The sequence below is a fragment of the Hemitrygon akajei genome, chromosome 15, assembly GCF_048418815.1.
Source record: "Hemitrygon akajei chromosome 15, sHemAka1.3, whole genome shotgun sequence".
In the NCBI taxonomy this organism is placed as follows: domain Eukaryota; kingdom Metazoa; phylum Chordata; class Chondrichthyes; order Myliobatiformes; family Dasyatidae; genus Hemitrygon; species Hemitrygon akajei.
The window spans coordinates 24,185,836-24,208,287 of NC_133138.1; the positions used below are offsets into that span (position 1 = coordinate 24,185,836).

Below are 22,452 nucleotides of genomic sequence, written 5' to 3' on the forward strand. Positions count from 1 at the left end.
CCAGAACTGGCTTGCCCACAAGAGGTAAAGAGTGGTTGTAGACGGGTCATATTCTGCATGGAGGTCAGTAATCATTGGTGTGCCTCAGGGAGCTGTTCTGGGACCCTTACTCCATGATTTTTATAAATGACCTGGATGAGGAAGTGGAGGGATGGGTTAGTAAGCTTGCTGATGATACAAAAGTTGGGGGTGTTATGGATAGTTTGGAGGGCTGTCAGAGGTTACAGCAGAACATTGATAGGATGCAAAATTGGGCTGAGAAGTGGCAGATGGAGTTCAACCCAGATAAGTGTGAAGTGGTTCATTTTGGTAGGTCAAATATGATGGCAGAATATAGTATTAATGGTAAGACTCTTGGCAGTGTGGAGGAACAGAGGGATCTTCGGGTCCGAGTCCACAGGATGCTCACAGATTGACTCTGTGGTTTAAGAAGGTCTATGGTGTATTGGCCTTCATTAATCGTGGAATTGAATTTGGGACCCAAGAGGTAATGGTACAGCTATATAGGACCCTGGTCAGACCCCACTTGGGAGTACTGTGCTCAGTTCTGGTTGCCTCACTACAGGAAGGATGTGGAAACCGTACAAAGGGTGCAGAGGAGATTTACAAGGATGTTGCCTGGATTGGGGAACATGCCTTATGAAAACAGGTTGAGTGAACTCAGCCTTTTCTCCTTGGAGCGAAAGAGGATGAGAGGTGACCTGATAGAGGTGTATAAGATGATGAGAGGCATTGGTCGTGTGGATAGTCGGAGGCTTTTTCCCAGCGCTGAAATGCCTGCCACAAGAGGACACAGGTTTAAGTTGCTTGGGAGTAGGTACAGAGAAGATGTCAAGGGTAAGTTGTTTTTTTTTTAAAAAACGCAGAGAATGGTGAGTGCGTGGAATGGGCTGCCAGCAAAGGTGGAGGCAGATACGATAGGGTCGTTTAAGAGACTTTTGGATAGGTACATGGAGTTTAGAAATATAGAGGGCTATGGGTAATGCTGGTAATCTCTAAGGTAGGAACATGATTAGCACAGCTTTGTGGGCCGAAGGGCCTGTATTGTGCTGTAGGTTTTCTGTATTTCTAATTCACAGGTAACAGTGTCAGCCGTTCTCCAAGCCCAAGCTATAACACCAACACTCAGTTTTATGTATACTCACTAAACACCTTTATTGAGATTGTTACTGAAGAAAAAGATTCACATGTTGAATCACCAATAATGAACAGAATCAGGACCGGACACCTTGAAAGTGACGGGACAATTCCTTTGGTCATTTCCAATTTTAGGAATCAATGTAATATGAGGCAAGATCTTTATCACAGGTGAACAAACTTGTATTTACCCAACATCTTTCGATATCTTAAGAGGATCCCAAAGTAGTTAAGAGCCATTAAAAAGGTTCCCAACCTTTTTTATGCTAGTAAGCAAGGTGTCTGTGGACCTCTGCATTAAAATACATTTTAGGGTTTGCTGTTAAGATTGTCAGTGATGGAAGAGTGAGAAACAAGTCTTTTCAGTTGTAGAAATGAATGTCTGTGACAGAGTTAGGGCCAAGGTTGTCTGGATGACACGATTCATTTTGGTGCCATCTAATGGTGGAAATGACTATTTTGTTATTCATAATACTCTGGTGAAGTGCAAATAAATGAAGATGAATGAATGGGGAAAAAACATCAGTTGCTAGAAATAAGAATTAAATAAGTCAACAGATCAGTTCATATCTGTGCAGGGAGTAAAACAATGTAGGAGTTACACAGAAATTACCTTATACAACAGCTGGCATGTTCAAAGGGTTGCAGTTTGTCTCGAAAAGGAAGACGTGTTGTCCCTCAAGTTTAGTTTGGGCTTTGTTGTAACAGTGTAGGAGGGCAAAGACAGAGGGATCCAGAGAGTGGGATGGCAAATCACAGCAAGAGACAAAACAATGGGCCGACTTCATTCTGATCTCCCGTTCTTTGGCCTCCAGTGAAGGCCAACACAAACCCAAGGGTTAGAATCTCATTTTGGTGCAGGCACTCTGCAGCCCTCAGAACTCAGCTTCAGACAAATTAGCCTTTCCTGATCACATCATCACTGGCCAATTCTGACTCAAGATCAGCCACGTGCAACACTTATTTTTCTCCTTCCTGTCAGAACTAAATGCAGCATTCTATGATACTTCAGACCTCCAGTAACTGCAGTGGCCCATATCTCACTGTCCCAGTATGTTTTCTATTTGCTAGCAGCTGCCTTCAGTTGTCTTCTTCTATTCAACATCCGCCGGACAGATCTCCTATGATTAACTAGCATTGTTCCTTCCCTTAGACAGGACAAATAGCAACTGCATCATCTTGACAACCTTATCTTCACCATTTCACAGATGTTCCCTCTAATCTCTCCAGCTCCTACCATCTCTGCAATTTAAAAACAAGAAGCTCTTCCATAGTCTCACTTGCATTATGATGAAAAGTTATCAACCTGAAACATGAACTCTATCTTTCTCCACAGATTGGGACAGATCTGCTGAACATATTCTGTTTTCACTTTGAAGTGCATTATTGTTCTGCAGTTGGAAAATGCCAAGCAGAAAATGGTTGGTGCATGACCCTGCAAACAGTAATGTGTTTGACACAGAATTTTACAACATGGAATCCCACCCGCGGGGTCTCAGTTTATTTTCTGAATTGAAAACAAGATTATGCAAAGGCTTGAACTCTCAAAGATCTGATCCACCAACTCATCACCAATTGCTGCAAGTGTAAAGTGGTTAATTACAAACACAAGAGATTCTGCAAATGCTGGAAATCCAGAATAACACATATAAATGCTGGAGAAACTCAACAGGTCAGGTAGCATCCAGGGTGAGGAAAGAACAGCCAATATTCTGAATAAAGAGCCTTCATCAGGACTGGAAAGGAAGGAGGAAAAAGCCAGAATAAGGTGAAATAAGGTGGGGGGAGGGAAGAAGTACAATCTAGAACGTGGTAGGTGAAGCCAGGTGGATGAATGAAGAAAGGAATGAAGTGAGAAGATGGGAGGTGATAGGTGGAAAAGGTAATTGGCTGAAGAAGAAAGTAGTTAATTTCTTTTTTTTAATAAATCAGAAAATATGGATTATCTGATTTTGAGACATAGCTAAACACACAAATTTACAGACATAACCCCTCAGGAATAATAATTTAAAATTAGTGAAAATTTTATAGCCATTGGTGATCGTGGAATAAATTATGATGGACTTCCATATGCATGATTCACCTTTAACCTAAAAGACACATTTATAAAACTGAATTATTGTCAGATGATGTGTGAGGGGAAAAAAATGAAGAGTACACTTAGTTTCCTACCTGCTTGGCAGCAATGCCAATAGTTTGTTCAACAGCATTATGAGTAGTAAGGCTTGTAGCTGGCTTGCTTGCATTTGATAATACTGCTATGACAGGATTTGTCTCTGCTCTCTCCTGGTCACTACAGCTGGTTATATTATCTGAAATGTTGTCACTTGTACTTATCAGTGTTCCTTCAATGACAACACAAGGGGAATCATAGGGATCAGTTAATTCCAAAGAAGTCTTATTGGTGTCAAGTTCTCCTGTCACTTTATCATCTCCAGAGTTAGGAAACTGTGACAGCATCTCCGACGCAACAATCTCCTGCATTGTTTCTGTGTGAACAAACGCAGTGGCTTCATCTGTAATTCCATCGATTGCAATGCTCTCCTCAGTATTGTCAACATGGCAAGAGTCTGTAAGAGTGCTACTGACTGTAAAAAGACTCTGTATAGAGTCATGGGTAATAGTCTGCCAGGTGGCATTTCCTTCATCTCCCCTTGGTGTGGGAGATTGCGGTAGTTGTTGACCACTCCCATCACCAGATATATTAGAGGTAGGAATTATAATATAGTTAGAACGAGGAAGTATTTTGCGGAATCCTGGAATATCAGCAGGGGGGATACCAGTTGACGCACTTAGTAGCTTATCGTTCTGTAGGTAAAACAAAATATGTATTAATTATTTTCATAATAACAAGCATTCAAGATGATGGAAGTCTACAAGAAAAGTGCTGAAAATACCTATCAGGTAGGGCAACATCTGCAGAGAGAGAAAAATAAAAGTTAACATTTCCAGTTTTAAAAAAAAACTTAAATCCCACAATCTGTAGATTTGGATTTAATAACAGTTTGGTTAAATAAAATTTTAAAACCCAGAGACACAATTTCCATCTTTGATAGAAATTATATATTTTACTCATATTAATAACACATTTAACAATGCAAAACATGAAAAAAGCAGCAAAAGTTCACAAGAGAAGCATCAGATTGAGAGGTTCACATAACATCATAGGGTAATTGAAGACTAATTAGTAGCGGTTGGCCCCAAAGAAGACTGGACTTAGGGGAAAAAATAGCATTTTGTTTCTCTTTGATTTGATTCATGTTACTTCAATGAAGCAATTATTATCTTTAATTTAAAATGTATATTTTTGTTATCACTCAGAGGGTGGTGTGTGTGTGGAACAAGCAGCCAAAGAAAGTGGTGGATGCTGTTTGATCTTAACTTTTAAGATAAGTTTCAATAAGTACATGGATTGGGGGGGGGGGGGTGTTGGGAGGAGGGCTATGGACCAATTGTGGGTTGCTGAGACCAGGCAGAATAATAGTCCAGCATGGAGTAGATGGATTGAAGGGTCTGGTTTTGTGCTTTAATGCTCGATGACTAAGTAAAGTTCAGTGCTTTGTTTTGGTGCGCTAATATCAAAGTAAGAGAAATAATTTCTCAATTCTGCTCATAGTGAATTAATAGAAAACGTTCCAAAACAAGGGTTCTAAATTACAATTATTGCTTCAATGTATTGCTTACTGGCATAAATGAAGGTAGATGAAGTTATCACAAGTCCTTACATCATACTGGAAAGGCCTTATGCCAAACATTGTTGCAACATGATAGAAACAACTTCAGAACTCTTCATTGCTTGAAGTACAATTTGCTACACTGTGCCAATCAGAAGCTTTCATTTAAGTTTCCATCACCAGATAAATTTGAGATAGTGTTACAATATAGATGAAAGGAAGAATTATTTTTTGCAGAATCCTAAGCTCTATGCAAGTTCCTCGCTGAGATTTCATCCTTTAGCTTCTGCACTGAGACAAATTCTCCCTCCTACTTCAAAATAAAATTACATATTGAAACATATCACCTGAAATGATCTTTATTTTATATTCTCATCTCTCTGATTATCTGATTCACTATCACAACCATCATTGAATCTCTTGAGTCCCTTTGAACATTGAAGCTTTGATTAATGACCAAGGACATACCAAACTTTTCCTCATATCACCTGGTGCACGTATTCAAAACAGTAAACACAAAAAAGACAAGGGAAGGCAAGTGCATTTACAGATGATACATCTTTAAAAACCAACTATAAACGCTTTAAAAGACTAATTTTAGATTTCATGAAGTACAATAGATTCTGGTTAATTGGGGCACATAGGGACCTGTACATTTTTGTCCAATTAAGTGGCTGCTCAAATTAGCCAAAGTTTCATGGAAATAGTTATAATGTACAACAGATAAACTTGCTTATCTGAGTTACAAATTACATATTTAAATGAAATACAGAACAAATTAGAACACTAATACTACTATAAAACTGTGAAATTATTCCTAATAGTTACCGACAGAGGAATTCATCAGCGTATATTGCCGTGTTCTTTTGATTGACCATAAATGAACAAGCATCTAGTGCAGATAATGACATCTGCCTTCATACAACACTTTCCCTAAAGTCTTCATTTTCATTGTAAAATTCAACATGACTGTCGATACTTCAAATTCTTCATAGTTCCTAACCTGAAATAGTGAAATCATTTCATTTTCACTCCTGATTGTTTCTGGCATCCCCAACCCCGTATGCTTGAAATCGGTGGGAGCAAAACAGCTCTGAATTGTCTTAGCAAACACGAGGAAATCTGCAGATGCTGGAAATTCAAACAACAACACACACAAAATGCTGGTAGAACACAGCAGGCTAACTGTGTAACTCTGTTTAGCCTGCTGTGTTCTACCAGTATTTTGTCTGAATTGTCTTACTACTTATTTCTCGCCAGCCATCAGTGACAAAAATAACTGCTTTTTGAACACATGCAACAGATGCTTTTTAAAAACTGTTTGCGCTAATCATGGTGTAGTGTCTAACAGCCATATGATCTGCACACAACTGATGCTTGTTAGAAACAATCTTCTATCCTGTCGCAATTAAGCAGCATAGTGCCCCAAATTAACAAAGGGAATTCCAATTTTTTCCCATCGATTAGTTTTTTCTCTTTAAGAGTTGTCCTAAACAAGCAGCTGCCTTGATTAACTGATAAACCAATTAACCAGAATCCACTGTTAAATGTAGCCTGAAAGATTTCTTAAATAGTGTTTTTTTTTGCAGGTAAGTAAAACTCTTTTACCGGATCTATTCCTTCTTTTTCCAGCTTTGCTCTTTCAAGATAAATACTCTTCTCGGCAACACTGAGACGCCTCCAGCTTTCACTGATTTTCTTATTTATCTCAGACCGTGGCAAATTAGGATAGTCCTGCTGTACTTTTAAGTGAGTATCATAATAGTACAGCAAATAAGCTGGCCTAAAACACAAAAGGAAATATTTTTAAAAAACACAATCTTGCATATAAATGCTCACAAAAATGTGTCTTGGTATTACAAAGAACATGTAAGAAAATCTGTATCTTGGCCTCCGAAAGATCAAATCATTATGTCACAAGTGAAAACAGAGACAAAAATTTAAAAATAATAAATCTAAGGAGTGTCATACAAAAAATATGTATTTTATGGATTTCTTTCAAGAGACAAAATTTATTACTCTGCTGTCTTTTTTGTTAATCGCATACTCATAAAGTAGGCAGACATCTCAGCTGAAACTTGCTTGTTCAGCAAATTAAGGCTTGCCCTTGAGACTTTTCTACTTTCCATGGTTCAGCTTCTTAGAGGATAAGCTTGCCAGGAAATATGAAGCGCATGATTTATGACTAAAGATAATGATTTGGTCGTGTAGCAACAAAAACCTTTGTTTAGAAAAAAAGTCAGCTTTTTTATCTATATACACATTCCAAATGATTAGCTTCACAAACATAACTATCAAAAGTACTTTAAATTTCTACAAGCCTTCCGTTTGTCAAGCTATATGACAATACATCTTACTCATGTTTAAATTGCTATTCCATCCAATATGCTTGCTCTCAGAAAGTATCCACTAAGTCTCAATCCACTTCTTTTCATTTATTCCTTAAAATGCTCATGCACTACTTTTTAAAATTTTGTATAAGAATTTCATAACTACTAATGCTTGTTGTAGGCTACTTGACATCAGATCAAAACTTATACACTGGAGTTTGAGATGAGAGTCTAGATCAAGGTCTTTTTGTGGGCTTTTGCTTTGCTTGCATGGTTGGGGGGGGTGTCAGCGCTTCTGCTAGTGTAAGTAGGGGAGGGAAGTCAATGTTTCTGCTGCTGCTTGTGCATGGGGGGGCTTTGGCATTCTTGATGTTACTATTATTCATTATCTGGGGTTTCTTGTTTTGTGCCTGTTTCTGTGAAGAGTAAGAATTTCAGGCTGTATACTGTATACACTCTTTGATGTTAAATCAAACCTTTTGAACCATTTGAACTTTATATTAAAAAATGTTTTCAATCCCTTCCCTTCACCTTACAGCCTCTAATTACTTCCTGGTAAAAATGGTCTCTCTCAGTATCTATCTAATAGCCTAACAATTAAACCCTTCATCCTAAAGGACATCCTGATCTTTCTTTAAGCATCACACATGGAATGCTGAAGGAACTCAGCAAGTCAGGCAGCATCTATAGAGCGGATGTTTCGGGCCAAGACCTCTCGGGACTGGAAAGAAAGGGACAAGTTTCAGCCCAAAATGTCATTTATTTATTCCCCTCCATACATGCTGCCTGACTTGCTGAGCTCCTCCAGCAGTGCAGAAACACAAAATGCTGGCAGAACTCAGCAGGCCAGACAGCATCTATGGGAGGAGGTAGTGATGACGTTTCGAGCCAAAACCCTTCATCAGGAGTGAAGTAACATGGGATGGTCGAGGGGGGGGATAAGAAGTGGAGGGAGGGATGAAGTGGAGAGCTGGAAAGTGATAGGCTGAAGGGAAATGGGCTAGGGGGAAGGTGGAGAATTATGGGAAATAAAAGAGAAAGAAAGGTAGGGCTGAGGGGAGATTATAGTGGGGGGGGGGGGGGGGGGAAAGAGAGAGAAAGAGAACCAGACTAAAATTATAGATAGGGATGGGGTAAGGGGGGGTGGGGGGCAGGGATATCAACGGAGGTCTGTGAGTTGAATGTTCATGCCGGCAGGTAGGAGGCTACCTAGGCGGGAGATAAGGTATTGCTCCATCAACCTGCATGTAGCCTCATCTTGACGGTAGAGGAGGCCATGGACAGACATGTCGGAGTGGGAGTGGTCTGTGGAATTGAAGTGTGTAGCCACAGGGAGATCCCGCCACTGCTGGAGGACTGAGCGCCGGTGTTCGGCGAAATGGTCTCCCAGTCTGCGGCGGGTCTCCCCAATGTATAAGTGGCCACATCGGGAGCACCGGATACAGTATATCACCCCAGTTGACTCGCAGGTGAAGTGGTACCTCACCTGAAAGGACCGTCTGGGGCCTGGGATGGTGGTGAGGGAAGAAGAGTGGGGGCAGGTGTAGCACTCCTTCCGTTTGCAGGGATAAGTCCTCCAGCAGTGTGTTGCTCAAGATTTCCAGCATCTGCAGAATCTTCTGTGGTTAAGATCTTCCCTTAAATGTTCTTTGTTCTAATGAAAAGAGCTGGTTTTCAGAGTCTTCTTTCATTAATCTCTCTTCTCTCATTTGGTCCCTATTGCACCATCATAATCCTTCCTAAAATGTACTAAAATTTTGGTCTAAATGATTCTATAAAATTTAGCACAGGTGCTTTTTCTGTTATATCTTAGATTGCTAGAACCCCAGAGACGTCATGGGTTTATGTATTCAAAGATTTGCATATCAGAATATATGTTACTCATCCGCTCTATTCCTCTTAAATTTTCAATACAGTCATAGGTAGCAACATAACGGAATCAAGCTCTTTGGGCACCGATTCAGTGCTGACTATTAACCATCCATTCTGTATACACAACCAGTTGCTGGTAAGATGGCAGCATGTATAGATGCAGTCCAACCAAAGATGCAATTGTTCATCCTTTGCATTTTTTCATGATTGCAAGACACTACTGGATGTTAAGAACACCAGATACTGCAGGTCTATACCACTAGTGAGTTGACGGATAGCAATGGAGATGGACTTGTGCACCGTGCTGCAGCCTGCTTCAACCACTGAGGAAAGAGGGCATCAGTGGTGGTGTACAATCCAGTGAACATTGTGGGATGTTCTTGTTGTGATTGCAAGGCCCTGTTGGACATTGGTAATGTGGAATACTGCAAGTCTGATTCACTGGTTCATTAGAGAAACCGACTGCCACGCATCTCTCCAATGAGCCAGTGAATTGGACTAGAATATAAAAGCAAGGATATAATGCTGAAAAGTTATAGGGCATTTGTTAGACCACATCTGGAGTATTGACAGCAATACTGGGTGGTGAACCTCTGGAATTTATTGCTACAGAACGCGGTGACGGCCAAGTCATTGAGTATATTTAAAGCGGAGATTAATAGCTTCTTACCTAGTAATGATGACAGAAGAATGGGGTTGAAAGGGAAAATAAATCAACCATGATCAAATGAGACTTGATGGGCTGAATGGCCTAATTCTGCTCCTATGTCTTATGGTGTTATACAGAAATAACAAAATTGAAAGGAGAAAATTTAAAAGATAAATATTTGGAACACATTGAACAAATATCCAGATATTGACAGTACACAATTCTAAAGCAGGGAGTAGTACTTCAATGTTTCCTCCAATCAACAGATTTAAACCAATGAACAAAGTAACAGTTAGAACTAGTACATTTGAAATATGCAAGACTTCAGGTAATGAATCCTCCTTCGATAGAAAATGTTCTTCTTTTTACCTGGGCTTCTTGCCTTTTTTACTTCCATCATCACTTTGATCTTTCCATTTCTTTTTCTTTTTGGGCTGGAAGCTTTTTGTGTAGCTGTAACAGCCTTCAATTTCTTCTGTTACTAATGTTATCTCTGCTCCATCATATGGGGCATCCATTCCTTCAGGTAAAAATTGGAACGATTAATAACACAGTGCTCTAGGCAGAGAAATATAAGCATGTGCAAGTAAACAACACACTTGTCAAAATTGGAACCAAAAGTTACAATCATGAAAACATGGAGCAATTATGTTTTCATTGTGTTATAGTTGCAAGGTACAACAAGTACATATATTTTGTATTTAACAGAGCCAGAGTCCTAGAGACTGTAGCACAGAATTAGGCTCCTCAACCCATCTCTAGTCTGTGGCATACTAGAAACAAATGATGCATTATTACAATGTACACATTTTTAAATTAACAGACCAAGACTTTGAAATGAAAAACATTGCAAACTTATCGAAAATTTGCAAGGTATGCCTCAGCTAGTAAAATTCTCAACCTGGGCTGATAAGTAGCGGAGAAAAAAATCTTTTTTTAAAAATTTCTGAAGTATATTTTATTCATGATAAAAATCTATAAAGGAAGCAATGCAAACAAAAAACTTGTACATTTTTAGTTAATACATTCAGTAGCGTACTTTTCAGAATAAACAAATATAGAACAATATTAATGTGGCACCCTGGAGTGATGTGCCCTTTACAATGTTCAAGGGACTTTCCTATCCAATTCAACTCCTCCATGATAAGTAGGACTGCAGGCCTTCCCCACAGACTCTTAATACTGGCTGCAACACATTTCAGTGCATTTCTTAGCACATACTTCTGATCCTGGTCTGTGCCACTCCCTTACAGGCACAACACCGTGCTGAAAAACCAACAAGTCACAGGCAGACTCAAGGGCATCTTTCACAGACAACCTTCCTGCAGCACTTGATGTCTGCCTTAGTGTGTCCCTGATAACAGCCAGAGACTTCTGTTACGCAGTTGCCCAGGATGAATCAGGACGTGTACCCTTGCATCCATCTCCACACCCTCTTAATAAATCCACAGTCTGCAAAGAGGTGGGTGACCGTCTTCACCTCTGCAGACGTCCCAAGGAGAGAGTTTATTGAGGGTAATATGTCAATGGCACAGGAAGGCTTTGACTGGAAGGGCCCTTCTCACCAACAGCCAAGTAGGTCCCCAGTGTTTGTTGGTCAGATGTGACGATGAAGCAATTTCCCAGGTGGTTTGGACCATCTGCTCAGTAAACCAGCCTATCATATCGATACTGTCCTTGTCCTGCAGCACATTCCACACTGACCATTGCCTGGTGAACAATGGCCCACCCTGCCTAGTGCAGCTGGACCCTGGACTTACTGTCAGATCACCAGCAGGTAGCAAGAGTGGGCTCCCTCACCTCCGCCCCTCAAGGCTGTGTACTAAACCCCCTCCTTCTCTCTCTGTATACCCATGACTGTGTCGCCACCCACAGCTCCAATCTGCTGATTAAATTTGCTGACAATACTACACTGATTGGCCTAATCTCAAATAATAATGAGGCAGCCTACAGAGAGGAAGCATTCACCCTGACACAGCAGTGTCAAGAAGTCAACCTCTCCCTCAACATCACAAAAACAAAGGAGCTGGATGTGGATTACAGGAGGAATGGAGACAGGCTAGCTCCTACAGACATCAATGGATCTGAGGTTGAGAGGGTGAACAGCTTAAAGTTCCTCAGCATAAACATCACCGTTGGTCTCACGTGGTCTGTACATACCGGCTGTGTGGTGAAAAAGACACAACAGCACCTCTTTCACCTCAGATGGTTGAAGAAATTTGGTATGGCCCCCCAAATCCAAAGAACTTTCTACAGGGGCACAATCGAGAGCATCCTGACTGGCTGCATCACTGCCTGGTATGGGAACTGTACATCCCTCGATCATAGGATTCTGCAGAGAGTGGTGCAGACAGCCCAGCGTATCTGTAGATATGAACTTACCACTATTCAGGACATTTAGAAAGGCAGGTATGTAAAAAGGCCCTGAAGGATCACTGGCAACCCGAGTCACCCCAGCCACAAACTGTTCCAGCTGCTACCATGCAGGAAACAGTACCACATCATAAAAGCCAGGACCAACAGACTCCGGGACAGTTTTTCCGCCAGGCCATCAGACTGATTAATTCATGCTGATGCTACTGCATTTTGATGTTATATTGACTATTCTGCTGTACACAATATTTATTAAAAATTACTCTAATTGCACATTGCACATTTGAACTGTGAATAAGATTTTTACTCCTCATGTATTTGAAGGATGCAAGTAATAAAGTCAATTCAATCTGATCAAAGGCATTTCTATGGAAATGATTGTTTACAAACAGCAGGTAGTGCAGCAACATCCAGCCCACAAGGACATTGTGCAATACAGGGGCCAAGCCCACCTTGCACAACACTAAGCACAGGTAGAGCCAGCCACAACACAGTGACACTTGGTGCTGACCTTGTACTGCGGGTCCACACCACCTGATGCAGTCATGCATAAAGGTAGTCATCAGGATGTGGGCAACACTTCTGCCCCTATTCTGAGGACTTGTGCATCATAAACCATTAGACTCCTTCATCTTGGATCCCCAGATAAACAGGAAGACTTCCTGAGTGATTATCGAGGCAGAGGAGCAGGGAACAGGCCGCATCTGTGCAAAATACAGCAGCCCAGAGAACACATTGCACCGGATAACCAAGTTCTTCCCAGTTCTTGATAGAGTGCCATATTCACATACGCTATTTTTGTTTGACCTTCCAGCCAATCCCTTTTAGACACTTCAGCCACTCTGAAATCCAACACATTCAGATCATGAGACCTGACAGTGAAGTAGACATTGAGATGGTTACCAAAAAGCATGGCTTTGCACTTCTTGTGGTTAATTTGCCCCCAGAACTAACAAACTGGTCACAGACACTACAGCAATCTGTGAAGTGACCGTGAATCTGAGCAGAAGATGGTGACATCATCCATGTACAGGGAGGTTTTACCTCATGTTGGCCTGGTAATCTCACTTCTTTTATGTTCTCATCCTTGCTAACAGACATGGGAAAAGGTTCTATTCAGCAAACAAACAGGAAAGGGGAGAGTGGACAAGCTTGCTTGACTTGATGGGAACCCATCTAACTTGCACCACCAATTGATTTGACCTGCACTATGGATGCCTGTGTAGAGCAGTTGGATCCAACCCCTCATTCCCTCCCCTAAATTCATTTGAAGAGGAGTGCTGTCATCTACATGTGTGATATCCTGTCAAAGGCCTTCTCCTGGTTCAAGCTGACTAGACAGGCATCCACCCCCAGGTCCTGCACATAGGCAAAGATATCCTCAAGCAGCACAAGGCTGTCAGCAATTTTCCTGCCAAGCACAGTACAGGTTTGGTCGGGGTGAATCACCTGTTCCACAACAGACTTGACCCGGTTGGAAAAGATCTTACAGTCCACATTCAACTGTGAAATGTGCCTCCTGTTTCTGATGTCCTCCCTCTTCCCTTTCTGCTTGAGGCGTGAGGTGTAATGAGGGTAATGTTGCCCTTCTTCATGGAGTCTGACATGCTGCCTGCCAGAGGCATAGACTTCCAGCAGATCTGGGGCCATCCTGTACACAGGCACGAGTACAACTCCACCGGTAAGCTGTAGCTTCTGCAAGTTTTATTCACGCCAATAAAACAGATGAAGCCAATCAATGACTAATCCTGACTCTGCTCACTCTTATCTAGGAACTCCATGACAGAGGTCTGGAAATTCTGGAAGGCTGTCTTGTGGTCTTAATGTCATAGTAACTAGAATAAATGGATCGACAGCTGCTCAGAATATCTGTCTGCAAGGACGTTGTTAAGTCATCCTCTTCCTTAAGACCCTGAATCAGAGATCCCCATGTGAACTTTTTGGAAGAAGTATAAGAACATCACATCCTGCTCCAAAAAGCAAACCAAAGATGATCTTGGAGGATTCTGCTCTTTACCTCTTTCACAACCACCCTCCTTGACTGCAGAAGCAAAAGTTGCTGCAAGTCCGTCTGAAGTTAGCTTATTCCTTCTTGCCCCATCCAGCTTTCTGAACACCTTTGAAGAGGTTCTCTTTCGTTGTTTCCCACAAGTGAATTAGAGAGACAGAGCAGGCTTCACTGTTCTCCAACCTGCGTAATCCTTCTCATTCCTCTACGTTCTCTGGAATCAGTAATTTCACATTCAACTCCCATGTCCCCTGCCTGCCTTCTGTTTGCCCTGTAGGTGACCAGGGGATACAAATCACATTCTAGAAACATGAGCACAAAATACAATGGACAATACAAAAAATGGACTACAAGCAGGCTATGTATTATCAAAAGTGTCACCTTTCAGATGTGGCATTAAATTGAGCCACACTTATTTTCTTAGGTGGACTTAAAATATCACACAGTATTCCACTAGAATAACATCATGGTAATCTATTGCAGAATGTTGAGCACTATGTGTTCCTCAAACAAATTGGTCATTGTTAGGAGAATTTGTCTGTGGCAGCACCTATAGAACAGCAACATAGCTATAAACTAAGTTCAGTGACAATTTTTTTAAAAATTGGACAACTTGAGGCCTGGCAAGAAGGAAATGCATGTTTCATTCTTTAATGTACTGTAGAGAGACCCATAATTGTATTACTTAATCTCTCCATCGGGATGAGAACAATGAAATGATGTCAACTTTTTTGAACTAGAACCATTTTAGGCTAATTGAAGAGAGAGAGAGAATGACTGAGGAAGAATTTAAGGCAATAGATAAATTAGCTGACCAAAGATAGTACAAACGGTATAACTAATTCAGATGAAATACTGTGAAATCATTTCAAATCCCAAATCACAGCAGTAGTTCTGTATTCATTATCACCTGGCTATTTTACAGCTGCCATTAATTGTACATAATTACCATGAAAAGAGTGTATGCTTTGTAGCTTAGTTTCCACAGAACGTGGACAGCATCAAATAAATGCTCTTGCTCAAAAGTCTTCCTTCCACCCATTCTCTGCTAAAAAAAACTCATTTTCTAGTAACTTCAAATGTTTCTCCTTTATCTGTCTTCACAATTTATAGGCTTGACATGGTACCTTCATGTTGATCTTGAACTCCAGCAAGCAAAAGAACAAAGCACGTAGCTGTTTTGATCAGATATTCCCTGCATTGATATTGTCATTACTGACCATTGTGAGTTAGATGAAGAGAAATTATTATTGAGATATGGAGTAAACTCTTAAGATCTTCACGACTTTCAAAAATCTTCAGTATTTCATCCAACTAAAGTGCTCTGAAGAAACAATGCCACCACTATATTAACTGTTCAGATAAAGTAACTGAGTACTGGTCCTACTTCAATGCACGCAAGATAAAGCTGATTGGTGTAGATCTTTCACTATCAGCTAAATCTCACCTGGAAATTAATATGGATTAAATTTCCTCTTAGGACCAAGAACCTTCAAGTGAAGTACTTCCCCCTTTCTAGGCTGTAATTGTTTACTGTCAAGATAGATAGATAGATACTTTATTCATCCCCATGGGGAAATTCAACATTTTTTCCAATGTCCCATACACTTATTGTAGCAAAACTAATTACATACAATACTTAACTCAGTATAAATATGATATGTCACAGTAATTCAGCAAATTAGACTTTTTGTAACTCTAAGCCTAGCAAAGCAGCACAAGGCTGCTTTCCCCAATCTAGAGCTGCTTCAGTAATGTAACATGTATCAAATTATGTCTCATCAGGTTACAGTTTTATATAAGTTTGTACATACTTTATAGCTATTATATTCTATGTTTTCATGGCACTTTGCTCCTGCTATCATCCCATTTTCATTAAATAGATGACCACCCATCTTTCTTTCCCAAATGTCATGCTACATAATATCAAGTATTCTTTCCTCATGTTGCAGCGATGTCCTGCAAATTTGCAAGCTTACTCCCTCACCTTCATATAACTGAAAAGTACCACCCTATCTCCAACTTCTTTCCTGTACATTGTTTTATAGAATTGTTTTTATATAGTGTTTTTAATGCTGCATTGGATCAGATTAACAATAATTTCATTCTCCTTTATGCTCATGTACTGAAAAACAACAATAAATGACCTTGATTTAATACTCCTTTCCTCACAGCACGTTCTCATGAGAGCTACAATGCTTGCTCCTTTAACAGTTTCTTTCCCACTACCCAGGGAACAGAAACAGACTTATTCATGCCAATCTAGGTGTTGGCCTGAGTTAATCCCTTTTGTCTGCACTTGACCCATATCCTTCTGAATCATGGGTTCCCAACCTCTTTGATGCCATGGACCAATACCATTAAGTCTCTTCCCTGTCACATTAAACCCATGCCCTTTAGTTTTATGCTCCCCACCTTGGATAAAAGACTCCTGCCAGGTGAAACAGTACTTTCAATCTCATCTACAGTATTGCATTTGGTATACATTATGAAAACTAATCACAGAGTCAGATTGGTTGGCTGACAGCTTTGCAGAACTTCTGTTTAGTGTGCAAGGGTAAAACCTCCAGCCTCCCATCACTTTAATTCTCCATCTCAATATAATCTGTCTTCAATCACATATATTGCCCAGGGTTGTATGTGGTGACATGAGTACTTTGATAATAAATTTACTTTGAACTTTGTTCCAATGACATCCAACACAAACATGACGAACAGAATTGTCCAGTTGCATGAACCTCTGTTGCCAAGACCAAAATTTAAATTAAGGTACACATCCATTTTTAAACCATTCCACTGATGAGGCTGTAAATCATTAGCAATTTGTTTCCTTCTCATTTCTATCCCCAACTGCTATTTACAATAATCGCCATGATAGTGTAATGGTTGGCACAATGCTAGTACAGCTTGGTGAGTTGGAGTTCAGAGATCAATCCTGGTGTCCTCCATAAGGAGTTTGTACATCCTTCCCATGGAGTGTTTGGGTTTTCTCCGTGTGCTCCAGTTTCCTCCCACAGCTCAAAAATGCACAGGTTAATAGGTCATTGTAAACTGTCCTGTGATTAGGTTAGGGTTGAATTGGGGGTTGATGGGCGGCATGGCACAAAGCCCCAGAAAGGCCTATTCCACACTGTATCTCTAAATCAATAAATAAATAAAATGATTTTGGTCTGCACACTATCAGATAGGTCTTCAGCTCCTTCATTTTCTAGTTCTGATAAAATCAATGACCAAATGATTCAGCTTCACTGACATTGCTTGATCTGAGTGTTTTCAATATTTTATGTTTTATTTGTACTTTTGTATGACTAACAGCTGAAATATGCACAGATTACTTTGAGGCTGGATTCTGTAGCTTAGAAGATAGTGGACTTAAATAAAACACACAATTTCTGGCAAAATATCTCATGGTAGACATGGGATGAATGTTTTATCTTGAAATAGAACTAGAAGTCTGTTTTCAAACAAGGATTGCCCATTTAAGACCATAAGAGCAGAATTAGGCTATTTGGCCCAACCAGTCTGCTCTGCCATTTCATTTTGGCTGATCCATTCCCCTTTCAACTCACTTCTTCTGCCTTCTCCCCATAACCTTTCACGCCCTGACTCAGATGGTGATGAGAACCCATGCAGGAGATAGATTGACTGGTTGAGTAGGTTCGCAAAAACCACCTTGCACTCAACATCAGCAAGACCAAGGGACTGATTGTGGACTTCAGCAAGTGAAAGTCAGAAAAACACACACCAGTCCTCATTTTAGAAGTCCGTAGTAGAAAAAGGTAAGCAGCTTCAAGTTCCTTGCTGTCAACACCTCAGAGAATCTATCCTGAGCTCAACATATTAACACAATCACAAAGACAGCACACCAGCAGCTCTACTTTATTAAGAGTTTGATGAGATTTGGTATGTTACTTAAGGCTCTTGCGAATTTCTCCAGATGCCCAGCAGAGGATTTCGACTGGCCGTATCACAGTGTGTTACGGAGACTTCAATGGCAAAACAGCAAGAGGCTGTAGACCCAGTCAGTTTCATCACGGGCACAACCCTCCCCACTATCAAGAACATCTTCAAGAGGCAGCACCTCAAGAAGGCAACCTTCACCATCTGGAACATGCTGTCTTTGCATTCTATCATCAGGAAGGAAGTAAAGAAGCCTGCAGACCTACACTCAAATGTTGTAAGAACAACTTCTTCCTTCTGCCATCAGATTTCTCAATCGTCCATGAATTATTCATCTATAATACTACTTATTTTCTAACTGTTATGACCCCAGCCCCCTCCTTTGTGAGGTTCGCAAGAGCCCTTGTCAAGGGGGGGGGGGGGTCAAATGACCCAAGAGAGAGAGGGAGACGTGCTGAAGACCACGTTCCCCCGGGAAGCAGAATAAAGCGACTCTTTGACTATTGTCTCATGAAGACCACGTGTAAAGCCCTCGGGCAAAGTGGGCTGGTCGCTCAACAAGACAAAAACCTCGGACATAGCCATTGTCTTGGGAGACACCTTTGTGGGATAAGGAACTGGCCTACGTGCAAAATCTCAGGGCAATGTGAGGTGGGTGATGGGGGAAGGATTGCCTCGCCCCCCCCCCCCCCCACCCTGATGGACATCTACAACACTGCCAGTCCAGATAAAAGGTGGGCTGCCGAGGCGGGGCGCCAGACACACCAGAAGATACGCGAGAATTCCTGCGACAGCGTTTTGAGAGCGACAGCCGGTGGTGGGGTTCGTGTGCGTCCTTTCCTTGCCTGGGATTGGCGACCTCACCACGGAAGAACGGCCTAGCTACAGGGGAAGCCACAGATGAGAGTCCATTCCCCAACGAGACATCCGACTACCTCCTACAGGTTGGAAAACCTGTCGGGTAAATGTTTCATTCTCTCGCTCTCTAACAAAAGTGCACCAACGCAACACCACGACAACGGCAGCGGGTGGAACTGCAGTGACCGCAAAGACTTTTAAATATCCAGTAAACAATATATATCTACATTACCCCTAGACAACAATAGAGCTTATTTCTGATTATTACTATACCTGTGCTTTAGATTGAGTTGTGACGACGTATATGATCTGAATGTTTTATATTAACCATACGTTTGTGCCCCTTTATAAATAAAAACGTTTGAAAATAGTAGCATCAGGCTTCGGTGGACCCATCTATCTTTGCTGGAAAATTACCCGGTTACTGGGGAACGTAACAAGTGGGTTGCTCGTCCCGGATTTGAAATCAAAGGGGAGGGTCAGTGAATCGGGCTGCAAGTCCAAACTTAAATCTGGTTACGCAGGTAGCCAGACAGGAAACCAGCAAAGATGGATGTGGGTGAATTTATGAGAAACCCGACTGTAGAGGCGCTAGGGACGGCTACCAAATCAGACTTGGTAAATCTGGCAAAGGGGTTAGGCCTCGCAGAGGTGAGGTCATCAATGAAAAAGCAGGAAGTGCGAGGGGTCATAAATCAGTATTACATTGAAAAGGAGGTGTTTGCAGCTGAGGATTTGGAAAATATCCCCGAAAAGAGATTAGCGAGTGGGACAGATCAGGTAGAGTTGGAGAAAGTAAGGTTGGACCATGATCTTAAAGTAAAGCAGCTAGAAGCAGCTGAAAAGGCTGAGGAACGAGCTGCAAAGGAAAAGGCGGAGGAAAGGGAGCAGGTGTTCAAACTAAAGGAATTAGACATAAAACGGGGTCATGAGCTCCAGCTAAAGCAGCTAGAAGCAGAAGAGAAAGAGAAACAAAGGAGCCATGAATTGGAGCTGGACAGGCGAAAGCAAGAGCGAAGAGCTCAAGGGCAAGAGAGAGAGGAGGGGTTTGATGTTAGTCGGGCGTTGAGGTTGGTCCCCCCGTTCGAGGAGACGGATGTTGATAGTTATTTCTTGCTTTTTGAAAAGGTGGCAGTGAATCAGAAGTGGCCCAGAGAGCAGTGGGTGGCGTTGTTACAAAGTGTGTTACGAGGGAAAGCACAGCGGGCATATGCCGCGTTGCCCCCAGAAGGGGAAGGGAATTATGATCAAGTAAAGGAGGCCATTCTCCGAGGTTACGAGTTAGTGCCTGAGGCGTATAGACAAAGGTTCCGAAATTTAAGAAAAGGATGGAATCAAACGTATACCGAGCTAGCCCATGAGAAGGGTGTGCTCTTGGACCGTTGGTGCACTGCGGAAAAGGTGGCCAAGAATTATGGGCGTATCAGGGAGTTATTTTTGATTGAGGAATTTAAAGGTTGTGTTCCGGAAGAGATCCGGATCTATTTGAATGAGAGGACGAATCAGTCCATCTCAGAAATTGCTAGGTTCGCAGATGAATATGCCCTAACCCACAAGACAAAGTTTTCCTTGCCAAAAAGTTACCAGGGAGACCGTGGGAACGGTAGAGAAAGTCCGCCAGCTGAGGCGGAGATCCCGCTGGGAGCTAGTGGTAAAATTGAGGAGGAGAGGCAAGACGGCAGGAGAGGTCCTGGCTTGACCTGTTTTAATTGTGGAAAGGTGGGTCATATTGCATCTAAATGCTTTGCTCCGAGAAAGGAGTCAGAGAGAGGGAAAGCAGCGATCCCTATCGGGTGTGCAGTGGTAATCAGAAAATCGGCAAGAGGGTCCCAGGGGAGCAGAGAGCGCGAGGGGTCGGAGATTTATATGTCACACGGAACCGTGTCTGTGAGGAAGGGGGACCCGCCAATTCCCGTACGGATTTGGAGAGACACGGGGGCGGAGCTATCATTAATTAGCTGTAACGTATTACAATTCAGACCTCCGACGGGCGAGGTAGCCCTGAGAGGAATAGGAAAAGGGACAGAAAGGGTGTCTTTGCGTAGGGTCATTTTGGATTGTGAGCTGGTGTATGGATCAGTTGAAATGGGGGTGCCATCAGAATTCCCGAGAACTGACGTGGATGGCCTCCTTGGGAACGATTTAGCAGGAGGAAAAGTTTGGTCGGCCATGACTATGACCCGCCGACCGGTGCGTGTTGAGGCCCCGCCCATAGCGTCCCCGAGCTATCCCGCATGCGCGGACACTCGCAGCCTGTCGAGAGCGGCAGCTGAGAACGGGAGCAGTTTAAAATTGGCCAGTTTTGATTTGGCCCAGACGTCTTTACCGACCCTGTGCCACGAGGGTTTCGAGGGTGGTAAAACGAGGAATAGTAACGTAAAAGGGGGTAAGGGAGAGAAGGTAGATCTGCCCTTAGCGAAGAAAAAGGTCCTAGAGGTAGGAAATAAAGATGAGAAACAAATAAAGCTGTTAAAAGGTCCAGGGTTGGACATGGATGATCTGTCTGGTTTGGCAGGACTGTTTGAAGAAGTTGAAAATTCTAAAGGTGTTCCCGATGATGAAATGAGGGCAGTCCTAGATGAAAAGGATGCCATTACCTTGAAGAAGTCTACTGGGTTGGCAGATGGGGTTGAGTTTACTCCGGAAGTGAGTTGCCCAGAGAGTAACTGGGAGGATCAGGGGAATTTAGAATTTGAAAAGGGTACGGGTATTGAAAGCCTGGAAGAGGCCAATGCCCCTTTTGAGTGTGTCCAAGATGGGGATGCACGTAGTCCTGAACCTAGTCACGGAGCTCAGAAAAAGTCTGAGGTATTTGACTCAGCTGGACGAGACGGTCGTCCTTTTGGAGCAGATAGACTTGGTTCGGGAAAGAAGGGGTTAACCTTGGGAAGTGTGAGTTCCCAGATGGTTGTGCTGAAGGGGGTGCTCAGAGTTAATGTGGAGTTTACGAATGGGGAGATAACTGTTGTTGTGGAGGAGAACGGTAAATCTGTAGTTCCCAAATCGAATGAAAAAAAAGTTAAAGTCTAGATTGATGCCTGCGCATCGATTACAGGTTGATTTGGAATGTAAGGGTGCCTCACACGCTATTGTTATTCAAGAAAGCGCTGTGAGGAAGCCAAAATTTAAATGCGGCCAGAGAAAAAGGTTCGAACTGAAACACATCAGCCTGCATAGTCTTGAAAAAAGGGTTAACTACCTGTGTAGCATTAAAGAATTGGGTGGAAATTCCCATGATGGACTAGGTTGGGGACACGGAGTTAAGAGAATAACCCTCGTGGAAAGGAAAGGCGGGAGAGTACCTCGCCAAATTACTCAAGTTCCCCACGGGGAGACTCTCCGGAAAAGAGGCGATGGTTAATAGAAAATGCCATTTTTAAACAGCAACGCCGGTTGTACGGGTTTGCGCCAAAGCCTGTGACTAATAAAGACAACCTCTTTGGAGACCTGCCGGTGAAATAGATAGATAGATACTTTATTCATCCCCATGGGGAAATTCAACATTTTTTCCAATGTCCCATACACTTGTTGTAGCAAAACTAATTACATACAATACTAACTCAGTAAAAATATGATATGCATCTAAATCACTCTCTCCAAAAGCATTAATAATAGCTTTTAAAAAGTTCTTAAGTAGTTTACTTAAATACA

General features: G+C 41.9%; 1 protein-coding gene across 3 annotated transcripts in view; it reads right to left on the reverse strand.

The window, feature by feature from the left end:
- Positions 1-22,452, reverse strand: part of hmgxb3 (HMG box domain containing 3) — a 103,381-nt gene that overhangs the window by 77,738 nt on the left and 3,191 nt on the right. For 2 of the 3 annotated variants that reach the window (XM_073067299.1, XM_073067297.1), the window contains exons 2-4: positions 10,032-10,182; positions 6,420-6,594; positions 3,310-3,945 (exon numbers count right to left, since the gene is read on the reverse strand). In XM_073067299.1, coding sequence (XP_072923400.1) covers positions 3,310-3,945; positions 6,420-6,594; positions 10,032-10,180 — 960 coding nt within the window. In that variant the 5' untranslated portion in view covers positions 10,181-10,182. Of the gene's footprint in view, positions 1-3,309; positions 3,946-6,419; positions 6,595-10,031; positions 10,183-14,052; positions 14,070-22,452 lie in introns of those variants that run through there. The other variant, XM_073067298.1, reaches the window with a different exon arrangement.